This window comes from Ptychodera flava, chromosome 7 (assembly GCF_041260155.1).
Source record: "Ptychodera flava strain L36383 chromosome 7, AS_Pfla_20210202, whole genome shotgun sequence".
NCBI classification, from domain to species: Eukaryota; Metazoa; Hemichordata; class Enteropneusta; family Ptychoderidae; genus Ptychodera; species Ptychodera flava.
Window position 1 is genome coordinate 14,488,547 of NC_091934.1, and position 13,383 is coordinate 14,501,929.

A 13,383-nucleotide genomic window follows, 5' to 3' on the forward strand; every position below is an offset into this window, starting at 1 on the left:
TCAGTTGTTGGCTTGCCTTACGATTGTCATCGTGTGTTGGGGAAACGATTCACGGCCTCGGCTCCTGGCTCCACGTAGTGTGTGACAACTTAGCCTGCAGCGAAGTCAACCTAATCCCCACCGATAATAGTTTGGCCTATTTGGTCTAATGCTCTTGTGTGATTTTTGTATGCTGTATTAATATATAGACTCTAAAAAGTAGAACCTGAAAGTCTTTGCTTTGTTCTGTCATTTCCCTCTCATTAAAGTTTACAGGTAGGCTTGAATCATGACCAGGTCTGGAAAAGGCCACTGCTGGTCAGCAGCATTTGATGAGCGCCCCCGCGCGACGAATCCGGGAGAGCATGGTTTATCGCCAGAACCTATAAATCCTAGTTACATTTTGCAAAATTGTGAAAAATCGAGCTCGGTGACCTACTAAACAAAATGTGGTTTTGAAAAATTCACAAAAAGAGCTATTATTTAGCAAAGTTTGAGAAAATTGACATTAGTAGAAACTATCAATAATTAATAAATTACCCTCTCCCATTCCTAAAATTTGGGCCATATTTGTTGCAATTTTGGTTAAAAAATAAATATTGTGACTTTTTAACTCAATTTTAATGTAAGTAAAATCTTCAAAGTAGCTTAAATTTATAATTTGTTTGTTCTTTTACAGTGTAAACGTGAAAAATGCAATCATGATATAAATATAAAAATGATGACCTGTTTTATTGACTTTTAGTGATTTTGTGAAAAACCGTGAATTTTTAATGCCATTTTGTAAAAAACAAGCTCGGTGACCCCATCTTTTTTTTCCAGTTTTGGACTACTCTCATATGTAGGTATTCAAAAAACCCCATTTGAAAAAATTGACATTACTTTTACTTTTTCCGATCGTACATCCTTAAGGTACCTATTTTAATCCAGGTGCAGATTAGGGCTTTACTCATTACTTATCTTTCTTATCTTTTCTTTCACAAAATTGTTATTCTGCATTATGACTTACAAGCTTCTTAAATTTGATGATGACACCACAGTTTTGGGTTTGCAGTGACTCCATAAATTATTATAAGTCAACTTGTGCTCGAACATCGACCTTGATCTGATCATCAGGATAAATCTAATGGTAAGGTCATTGCCCCCGATGACAGTCAATCAGATTCAAGTCATCCAATTCCACACAATTGTGTCATTACAAGTTGTTCAGTTTTAGCTCTGTTATGACCATGTTAATCGAGAACGTTCTAGAACTGATGTGATTATATTCTATTCGAGAAAGTTAATAATAAAGTTAATAATTAAAGCCCCTGTAACTCTAACTCTCGAAATTTGTTGACCTGAAAAAGGCTTTCTATTTTCTTTGGTTTTCTTTAAATTCTACAAATTCAAAAGATATAGTCCTCTACTACTGAAACATTGGACAGGTAAATTTAAATTTTAACCGTTACTTTGATTTCCCGCCATTTTTAGTAAGATCTGTTAATATTACAAAGAAAACAAAGCATATACTGTCCCAGTGGAAACATTCAGCACTACTCTGTTGTTTCTGTGAAGATTCCGATGCATATATGCACGACGTACAGTGGTTTTTGCTTTCTTTGCATGAGGGCGCCATTTAATGTTTGGGCAAGCGTTTATTATTTACTTTGCTCAAAATTGCGCATGCAGTCATTATACTAGTATAAACATCCCTCAATGAGTCCATTCTCACGAACTTATTTTAGTTTGGAAGTAAAATCACAAAAATAATGCTAAAAGATACAGCTATTGGGCCTTTAATATATGTAAACAATTACTTGTTGATAATGTTGGAATTTTCAGACAGGGTGTTTTAGTTATAACTACCGCGCAGTGATGTGAGTCATTTAGCGTGGATTTAAATCAACAATGGTTACAAATGAGTGGGACTTTCTGACTTTCCTGTGAAAGTGCAACTTTTGAATTTTTGTCTTTCAGTGCTTCTATAGATGTCAGCTGTAGAGTGTACCAAGTTACAGTGTTTTACTGTGCTCGGTTAGGTAAGTAATAAGGGTTATACTTTTTTTTGACCTCCGCATTCTTATAAATTTAGAACCTTACCCTCTGGTTGCTTAGTTTTTTAATGAATTAATTGAAAAAGAAATATCGCTGATTTCTCTCTTTCTTTCTACGATAATAATTTCAGAACATAACGACGAGAAAAGATCTCAGATCTCTGATCGGGAAATAGCGTAAATATCAAAACCAGGTCTGTGCCCTGCAGATTACTATCTATTGTGAGTTATGTTAAGTGTTTGTTTGGCCTTGATCGAAAATCACTTATCATAGCTATCACTTTTATTTTTAAATATCCAAACACATTAAAATTATTGGTTATCACTGCATGGTTACAATTCGTCGTACTTGTCAAGCTTATGTTGTTGGTTTTTTTTTGTTTAAACAAAAATCCAAGTAGATGTTGCGAGAAGTAAGGTATTAAATACAGAGCTATTAGCCTTTGTTATTGCTAATCCCAAAAGTTAGGTCTTCTACAGTAAAACTTCTTGTAGGGGCTTCACTTTTCAATGTCATATTTGGAAGCCAGTGTCAAAAATGACAGAAGTATGAAACTAAATGCCACGATTACGTTCGCTTGCACCCTCGCGCCACGGATTTCTGTCATAACCCCGTAAGAAATTATACGAAAAATTACGTTTAAATGAGAAAAGCTCAAAGCAAAATATCAGAGAATTCAGAGTATAGATGGATATCAAATTAAAAGAAGAGTATATTGAAAATAAGAGCAATAAATGAAATTTGCTGGACACAATTTATTTTATAATATAAAAGAGAGACAGAGAGGTGGAGAAGGAAGGTCATATACTATTTTGTAAACCCATTTACTTGCCAGATTGTTGTTACTACTGTTTTTGTATAGAAACTTTAATATACCCTGGTTTATTGTCACCTAAAAAGGGACACTTAAGAATCTCCGGTCGATGATACAATGAACAACTTGTGTGTAAATGCAGTCAGTTTTCATCCTGGATACCTCAAAATGTGCAAAATGGCGAAAACTAGATTTTTTCGAGTTATGTTACAGGTTGTAGCAGCATTATCTCCTCATGCTTCCATTCATGTATGAACCGGTGCCTGTGTCAAGTCTTTGGCTCTGCAAGTCGTTTATGCGCTCAGAAGAACATCTTTTTTCATACACTGTCCACGCAGGATGCTAAATCGGACGTTTTTACTACAGATACAACAACATTGCTTCAGAACAAACACATTTTTAACGATTTCCTGAACGCCAATACCCAACAAAGTGAATCATTACGCAACCTTGTCCATCAATTTCACTGTACAGATAAGTAAGTTACGCTCGACGCCATGGATTTTGCTCGCGTCTCAATGTATTTGTCTCCCACTGTCCAGTACTAGCGCTAGCAATATGAATAAGCGCACTCTCTTCATTTTTTTCAAATTAAATGGAGATTTCAGCAAAACTCACAAAACTTGGTGTTAAGCAGACTGCGACCATGTATGAACATCCGTTTTGCATATAAGGCGATTTATTTTCAAATGCCCATCAACAAAAAAAGACAAATGCTGTAAGGGCTAGTACAATCTGGTGCTAATGATGTTTTGATAACAACGAAATACACATATAAATACAGAGTATCACCAAGCAACTGTAAAACCAAGACAGGAATAAAAAACACTTTTCGAATAGGTATATTTAGTCAAACTGACATTTTGTAGTCACATATTGGACAATCTTTCACGTTAGTTATGACGTCGTGTCTTTTTTTAATGTTTAATTTACAAATATATTGTTCCAGCGGTCTTTTAAAATTCGACGTAACTTTTCCAGTATGAGGAGATATCTGAAACCGGCATTTCCAATAGGTACGGTACAAGGAATTATCTTCTATTAAATTTGTATGTGATCGTTGATAGAACGTTTATCATGGCTAGTTAAGATTCACTCTGAGCAATGATTTAGCACAGCATTCTTTTTAATAAGACCAGTCACTCTTTCATAATATCAACAAATATTGTTCTTCACGTTCACTACACGCTGACCTCATAAATGAAGTGAAAAGGAAATATAGATAATTCATGGCCATACAGTCAGTCGTCTAACGATCTTAAAGTAGCAAATAATACGGTGCGAAATTGTCAGTATGACCAGTGAATTGATTCTAAGCCTCTTTAAATAGAATGATTATACTTTCACTGTATGAAACAGTACACTTGAAAAATGAGAAAAACATTTCCTGTTTTTACTCAAAATAAAAAGCACGCTACGTTGTTCTTACGGGAAAGATAACACCAAGACAGCGACTTCGACAAGTACTTTGGCACTGCCGATAAGGAGGTCAATAGTAAGTTAAACTTTCACCGCGTTACCGCGAAAACACTTTTGAACGGAGTTTGTTTTGTAACTTACACTTCAAAACAAACACTCATTACTTAGATCAAAAGGTCACTGGATTGGATTTACTTTTAAGAGGTAGACATATTGCGCGTTGACAGTTAGAAACCTCAACAATACCAAGTTGTAAAATCTTCTTCACACACTGAAAGTCCATACGGATTGCACTGGTTCTGATCAAACAGCTGTTGTCTGATACCTTCCTTCAGGTTGAGAACCACTTGCTGTGATGCATCGCATCCGTTGTCCAATGAGAAATTGGGAATCTGATCAGAACTCTGTGATGGTGCCCTTCCTGCAGTATGGTAAAGAGAAGGATAAGATGTCCGACTTAGGCCGTGTAATGGTATCAAACTAATTAATCTTTGGAGCTACATTTTTTCTATTCATTCATTCATTCATTCATTCATTCATTCATTCATTCATTCATTTCTCTCTCTCTCTCTCATTATTTAATATAAACTGATTTATACTTACGAACACATCGAAGGTCCATTTTAGGAAACCACTGCCCTTCGATGCACCTCAGTACGTCATGTCCTCTTCCAGGTTGATATCCTCTCTCACAGTAGAGTAAACACGTTTCCAGGCCGTCTTCAGCCTCTCCACAAATAAGTATACCATGTTCTGGGACGATTACATTGTTGCACTGAACTGCAGATGGAATGTAATTATTAACTACGTTGGTCTAATGTCGTTTTTCTGCCATAGTTGAGCAGAAGGTTAATATGCTGACATGAAGAAAGAACGTAAAACATGCCGCCGGTGCCTATCATGTTAATTTTAGGTGTAATTGCTATCCTGCAAAAACATGACCTCTTCACACGGTCTTTTCCGATTATCATAAAAATTTGTGTTCTGTTTACGTGTACACTTTAATGCTACAACAACACAACATTTTGTTTACTTATCTCAACGAGATAAATATTACTTGCAAGGGACTGTGTATTTTATGAAAGTTTTCACAGAATACACCGTCAGAAATATCCCCTGCCGTTATAACTTTATTTCAATTATAAGAGTTTTCGCACCCCTCTCGAAGGGGTAGTTGGTTGACTCTTACATGGTTTTGCTTTGATTAGAGCGCTTCTCAGCTCGACAAATGTGACCAAGTTTTATGGTTAACCGTTGCAAAAATCGCATCGCCTATTTTTATTATCGTATCCAAGGGCGGGAATGGCCTATTCTTAACCTGGTCTTGATTTTAAAGTACAGAATACGCCAGCATTGTTCATTACGTTAAAATGACCGGCATTTTAATTCATGCGATCGCAACGACACCTACCTTTGTAATATTGTACAGCGACAGTAAAGCTACAACTTGCCATGTTTCCTGATGAATCATACGCCACCACTGTCACACTATCATTGCCGACGTAGAAATCACTACCGCTTGGTCGACTTACATATTGCTGGGGAAGTAGGTCCACGTTGTCTTCGGCAATCGGCTGTTCCCACTCTACCGATATTTTGCTGTCTTGTGTTCTCTTCAGTATGTCAGGTGGACAGGTCACAGTTGGCGGATGTAGATCTAAATTAGTGAATGTGAAAAATCACTTTGCACATAGATTATGCGAAACATTGCCCTTTACAACCAGTCCCTCTGGTGAACGCCTTATTTCAGCTTATTTCCAATATCTCTTGCAAAAGTAATTTTCAGCTTTCTATTCAGTGGTACACATTGTTCGCGTAACGAGGTTTACGGTCCTTTATTTGAGTGTTTGAATGCTATTTAGACAATGGCGACAATATGTAGGATTTTTCAGACACAATATTAACTATAGTCTGTAGCAATAATCAGCTCAAGCTCTCCATATGGTAATAATGAACTTACCCACAACTTTGATAACAAATGGGCATCTCAAAGCCGTGTTTTCTGCACTGACAACGGCCTCTACATGCATTCCAAACCTAGTCTGGTCATTAAATTCCAAGGAACCAGGAATACTCAGCTCTATTCCTTCGAAGTGATAATCGACAGCGTGCCCTCTCCCGTCAACTGCTTGAATCGGTATATCATAAATGTATGCTGTATTTTCACCTTGAAGTACGTTGTATTTCAGTGTTTCGCCTTCCGGGCATTTTATAAATGACAAAGAGTTTCCTACAAAGGAAAATATTTTGAATGTCAAGAATACACTACTCGGGAAACTGGCAAATCTAAAATGTTAAAAAAATAGGCGGTGACCCCTATGTTCGAACCTGATCGAGAACGTCATGTATTTTCTGCCCAAGGTTGATAGCTCTGCTGGTAGACAGAATTGTCCCCGGGGCTGTCTTTCGCCCAGACGTGTATTCATTGAGTTTTGATAAAGTTTGTGTATGATGAGTGTACGCGAGTACATGAGTGCGAGTGCTTCATGAACTCTACAGCGTATGGGGAGTTGGCAGTCAGAAAAATTGTAACATCTTAGCTCGGGTATTGATCCACTCTTCATTGGGAGTGGGGATTTTGGCGGAGCGACTTTGACTGTGGCGTCTCCGTGAGGCGACTGGGTGCTGTAAGTTTTGGGTTCGAACCCGATTGAAAACATGCTGTATTACAATACATGTATACTCAACATATGTATTGTTAACGACTTATCAGAATTAAGTTTTGATTTCAACTTGTCGTCATTTTTACCGTAAAATGCTCTGCCAAAAAGGCATTGGGCATCGTTGACCGCATCGTGTGTGTATAGACACAGAAAGAGAGAGTACAGATGAAATCTTATGTGTTTGTATAGATAGATAGGGAGATAGACAGAGATAGATAGATAGATAGATAGATAGATAGATAGATAGATAGGACAGAGATAGATAGACAGACAGACAAACAGACAGACAGACATATAGATCAAATCTTAAGACAGCGTTTCACCATTTCACCGATCTCCAGATGACAGCTAGAATTTAACTGATTTTCTGATGACTGTCTTTGAGTTCGAACTTCCAGTCATTTGTTTTGGTTGGAGGTAGTAGAGAATTACCAGGAGATAATCAAAATAAAGGCGAAGGACGAACTGTATGAATTGATTAAAAGCTATACATCATCAATCAAAATAACTCTGCGGTTTTTAAAGCAAACATCGATAGCTTGATGAATGTGAATAAATAAACTTGCAAATTCTACCCTACAAGGCTGATTTACTGTATTCAAATAGCTCGTTGAATTTCTACGCAATTTATTTTCACGTGCAGTCGAACCGAATGTATCCCAAATAATAGCTTTATAGGCGTTGATCAGTATAATATTGTCCGAATATGGTAGGTGTATTCGTTTTTCATTTGCCGGTATAAATGGCAATTTTCATTGCAAAATTGAATTGAATGACAATATTTTTCTAACAGAATAGGTTCTTAATACTAGTCTACATTTTATCCTGCGCTGGAAATTTTGTCCCTCGCCTCAGAAAATACAAAGTTTCACCACTTAATTAGGTTTTCTGTTTGGCCTCTGCCGTCCTACTATGTCCTTTATTTTAGATATTTTGCTGCTCTTCCTTCTAAAGTACAACAACCCTACTACTCACCCCAACATGAAAAGGCCGACACTTCGGGAAACCACGTTCCATCGCCCTGACATACTGGACCAACACCCCCGAATAAAGTCCTACCATTGGTAGATCCTGTATCATTACATGTCAACTCAACAGTTTCACCAACGGCAACCGGGTACGATACGGACGATGATTTTTCTTTAACGTGATCTGGAAAGTCGTCTTCTGCCCATCGATTACAAGCTGTTAAAGTGCATAATATAAATGTAATTACAAGAAGTTGCCATTATTGTCAAATTGAAGTGCTAACGCTGTCAAATATTCTTATGTTGGTTGTTAAGACTGTCCCTTTATTCTCTATTCAGAACTTTCTACTCGGTGAACCTCTCCGTCATCCTACATAACAAATTACATTTTAAAGTCTAAATAATAGAATTATCTCAGATTCTGTGATTACAAATAATGTCAGTAATCAGTGTTTCCTTTAAAAACTATCGTTGAGCCAAGGAAGGTGCCGATCTGTTAATCGATTTTAAATTACCGCGGTACAAACTTTTTGACACTTAATCGGTTTCCTTTGACATGATACGATTCATCCCAAGTTCCAAAGTGGCGGCATTGAAAGCTCATCATAGCTTACTATTCGGTGACCGACTATACATCAGCGTAAATAACCTTAGGTCTGCATACGAATCCCTGTTTTTATGAATAGTTAAATCCGCAATTGTTCTAAAGCAAGATTGGTTACTACTTACTGATGAGACACCAAGTTCCCTACACAGACTTACCACACGTGATGGGAGTGCATCCAGTTAAAGCGTCATCATCGGGAAATCCGTGCAACGTCATTAACGGCGATTCTATTCTGACGCAGAGTTCTGTCTGAGCTGTGCAGCTAAAACCAGTAAGATCTACAGTGTGATTAGTTACGGTGAAGTGCAGTGTGTCGCCCGCGGTTAAGTCCTGATCTGCTTCTTCTTGTGGGATACTAGCCACTTCTTCTGCCGTACTGTCACCGTCTGCTTCAATGTACACTTTAAGCTGCCATATGTCTGTATCGTTTGCGCCAGCCCCAAGTGTGCTACTGACGAGGTCAGCCGTAAAATCAAGGAGATTCACTTTATTTGCGGTCACTGGATCGCCAGAGGATATAGAAACTGTGACATCATTGATTAAAACACCTATATGGTAAACGTAACAGAAAATCACCGACCTTAAACAGTTACAGTGTGATACAATACACATATAGAAAAACACAAGAACATGTTAGTCAGCCTTGTAATGAGCTTCAGTATAAATCTCAAGTAGCACCTTGCCTGCCAAGAGCAATACATACATATCTTGAAGAGGTATTTCCGTTGGTGGAGATCTTCACAGTATCAGTGCAAACGTTCATTAAGAGTAAATATAAAGACCCGATTTAAAATGAAACTCACTGGCACACTTAGGTACTTCGTCACTCCATGTACCATTATCACATGTAATGAATTCTGATCCAATCAGATTCAAGCCAGTGTTGCATGCAAATGATATGCTATAACCATGGCTCGTATTGTTGGAAAGTTTTCGTCCACTCTCTGGATTTCCTGGATCCCTACAGTTCACTAAAATGCAAAAATTGCATCAACCTTCAATGTGTTGAAAACGTTAAGCTTGTAATACTGACTTGTCTTCCTCCGAACAATCGAACACTTGACGAGTCAAAGGCTGTTGAAATTTTATGTTTGTCCTAAAATGAAAAATCTCTCCTTTTGCCCTCGATATGTCTGGACAAAGTGCAGTGCCTGACGGACAATGATTAATTTTGCCTAAACAGATTTATTTTCTGGTAATTCTGACTTTTCGCTACAGAGCGAATTCTTTCATCAGCACTATTTATATTGCTTATGATTTACTGTTACTGTTACTGATGACTGCCGCGGATCTTACAGTATATTTTTGATCACTCAAAATTATTCAAGACTCTTTCTTTTTGTTTTTCATTTTGTGTGTGTGTGTGTTCGAACTCCAAATTTTTTTATAGTTAAAGATGGAGTAAGTGTCGTAAATTCTGAGTATTCCTGTACATACGGAAGCAGGTGTCAGGGAGAAGTTGATCATCAGGTACCACAGTGCTACCAAGATACCACTGTCCATCAGATTGACATGTCAGTGACGTATAGCCAGACTGAGTTGTATTGACGTCACAAGTGAATTCTACAACGTTCCCCGCTGCATAGAAACCGTTGCGAGAGGGTTCTGGAATGCGGCTACCGAGAGCTGGGTGTCCGGGGTCGGTACAGGCAGCTGAAAAGATGGACAAGTAACAATTGTATCACCCCTATTGGTAACAATCAACCCTATTTGTAACACTAACCCAATTTGTAACAAACCTTAACCCTATTTGTAACACTAACTCAATTTGTAACAAACCTTAACCCTATTTGTAACACCAACCCAATTTGTAACAAAAGTCAAAAATCTTCTTCGTAGAAACTACTGCAGCTTACTTCTGGCATCAACTCTTTAGTCGTTTTCTAATAATACTCGTCATGGTCTGTAAAACGAGCAATAAAACAAGTCTTTCTTACAAAATCATAGCTCGTCATGTAACTTTGACCAACTTTGACCCTTGTAAAGGGGTAAGTATTCCGTCGATATCCGGACCGACAACCGAAAAATCCGGTGGGTAAATTAAAACACACTTTGCCCACATTGCTCAAACAACTAACAGGTTTCACGATAGCGGTATAAACAACGGGGACTCTGCGAAAAAGATCTATTTTTACTCAATCTGTTCATTTTCTGCAACAACTCATCGTACAAAACAAAGATGCAATCTGTAATCTAATCGTTACTACAATCAACCAAACTAAAAACATTGCTGTGCAAAACAAAAAACTCATCCGGCAAAGAAAATAAAAAAAAGAAAGCTGCCATATTACTAATCAAAGTTTGCGGCTTGAATTAATTATAAGAAATACTCTTCTCAAACCAAACTGATATAAAAGGCCGTCTACAATAAATATCTTTTCCGGAACCATGAAACCTTGGAATGGCTAAAACAGAGAAATAAGATGTGGTATTTCTCGAAACAGCCTTTCACAACATGCTTTTCAAACACCGGAAAGCAGGCAGTAATATTGATCGGAAATCAATAACAAAGTCCATGAAAAACTGACACAAACCTAAAACAAACTAATCGTTGACAGATTATTACAGCATTGACTGTTAACCCAACGAGCACTAACAACGCTAAAAATATGCCCTAATACAAAAATCTATATAAGCGTCCGGAAACTCCGGTCGATGCTTTGTCATTTTTATTATGACACCAAACACCGGATCGCTCACTATGGAGTCAGTCAACGGCGACAAACTCCCTCAATAACGAATCTTGCTTCTCCTCTTTGAGGGAAGATGACTTTATCACACAACTAAGTGAATGGAATAATTAACTAGAGAGCAACTGGTGAAGGAACTCCATTTTGGTTCCGAAACACCATTAAGACGAATCACTCAATCATAAAACCGGTTTACCGGGGACCCAGATCATATGACCAGGGTCAAAGCACTATAGACTCACAGGTGTCTCGCCATGTATTCAGCACAAAATAACTATAATGATCCTGTTCTTCACGATATCGTAACATTAAACAAACTTGGTGGAGCCGATGTGTGAAGAAGCCTTCATTTCCTTTATATACGATCTGACGTGCAGTGTCCGAAAAAATGAGTTTCGACAAGGAAAAAATCAGATAAATTGCCCCGAAAATACAAATATGCAAATTACATTACAATTTAAACAAATATGGTCAAGTTTTGTCATAAATTAGGTTATTGTTACAAATAGGGTTGTTTTATTACAAATTGGGTAGTGTTACAAATGTGGTTAACTTTTGTTACAAATTTTGTTCGCGTTACCAAAAGGGGTAACTTTTGTTACAAATTAGGTTAGTATGACGTCATATATCTGCAAAACTTGCCTAGGAACCTGCACAACGAAATTTACGAGCAGTTTCCGAAAAATGAGTTTTGACAACGAAAAACAAGAAAATTGCCGCCAAACATACAAATTTCATCAAAATTTTAACAATTACTGTCAAGTTTTTTTTAAATTAGGTTATTGTTACAAATAGGGTTAAGTTCTGTGACAAATTGGGTTAGTGTTACAGATAGGGTTAAGGTTTGTACATATTGGGCTAGTGTTACAAATAGGGTTGATTGTTACAAATAGGGGTGATACAATAATAACGTAAAGACGTGCAGAAGAATCCAATTCGTGAAGTTAGATTTTTTATATCTTTTGACAATATTGACGTAATCAAAGATGACACGAAAGTGTAAACAACTTAAAACTGATGTCCATAGTAGTCTTGGCTGCAGTGTAAAGCTAATTTGATGTTAGGTTATGATTTACTGACACGAAAACGGTTCTAGTCTCCACTTCAAATAACAGCACCACTGGAAGTGTATTTAGAATAATAAAATCAAACTGGATGATAAATACTTAAAAATACAGTATTAAGAGTACTGAGTAGTTGATTTCATCATGGTTGGTTACGATGAAAAAATCAAAAGCTTACCTATTTGCATTTTGTTCATTCAGTATCTGTTGAGTTATCACAGCCAAAGCTAGATTTACTCAAGAAAAACATTGTTCAACATTGTTCTCCTGTTATACCTAACGTACACCTGCATGTTTCAACCTTTCACATTTTATTTTAGATTCTGTTTTAAATTTTGAATCGACCGTTGACTTTGATTGGCGTAGTAAATACTGAAGGAGCAAAATCCACACTAAATAAAGTGGTATACGTGCTCAAAACGTGCTCAAATCAGGGTGACCCCATTCTAATTTTCGTAAACAGGGTAATACCCGCGTAGGAATTTCAAAGTGTCAATTTTAAAGTTCGAATACAATATTGTGAATGAGCTGGGAATGTATTTCACACTTTCTATGCATAACTTGATGTCCAGAACTGTTGAACATAAATGGATGTCATTCATTAATATTAAAAGGCGAAAAGCAGTAAATCAAAAACTTTGAGGAAATAAGCCGACTGGTCGGTGTTATTTTGAAGTCTTTCAAACAGTTTGTCAAACAGTATCATTCATTGCATTACACACCTTGGCAAGCGTCGTCACCTAAAGTTGGACTCACAATAAATCCTGGTCCTGGAACAACGTATACACATACGTAACCCGCGTCGTATTTTGGTAAGAAGCCCTGGTCACATGATACAGAAAATGTACCACTGCTGCCAAGCTCTGTGCCGACAGAGACAGTGTTACCGTCACAGGATGTTTCAGATTCTCCAAGGTAACAAACTACGTTGGATGGAAAATTCGGTAGAATACAGCCACCCACAGGAAAAATTTCTGTGAAGAAAACAATTAAAAGGGACATCAATTATGAATAACTAAACATTCATGACATACTGGAGAAAGGTTACATTTTGACTACAATATCTACGTAAGATTCAAACAAATCTAGAGGTCTCTTTAACAAAAATGAAGCATCAAATCATCTCAATGAATGATTGTATT

The 13,383-nt window shown here is 37.2% G+C and overlaps 1 protein-coding gene across 1 annotated transcript; it reads right to left on the reverse strand.

The window, feature by feature from the left end:
- Window positions 1–3,676: 3,676 nt before the first annotated feature.
- LOC139136837 (sushi, von Willebrand factor type A, EGF and pentraxin domain-containing protein 1-like) lies at window positions 3,677–13,383 on the reverse strand. The gene is made up of 9 exons (XM_070704670.1): window positions 12,964–13,383; window positions 9,925–10,140; window positions 9,291–9,458; window positions 8,643–9,035; window positions 7,888–8,097; window positions 6,210–6,479; window positions 5,661–5,906; window positions 4,853–5,029; window positions 3,677–4,670 (listed from the first exon to the last, which is right to left on the reverse strand). Exons 1-9 carry the CDS (start codon window positions 13,241–13,243, stop codon window positions 4,486–4,488), a joined length of 2,145 nt encoding a protein of 714 aa, XP_070560771.1. The 5' UTR covers window positions 13,244–13,383; the 3' UTR covers window positions 3,677–4,485.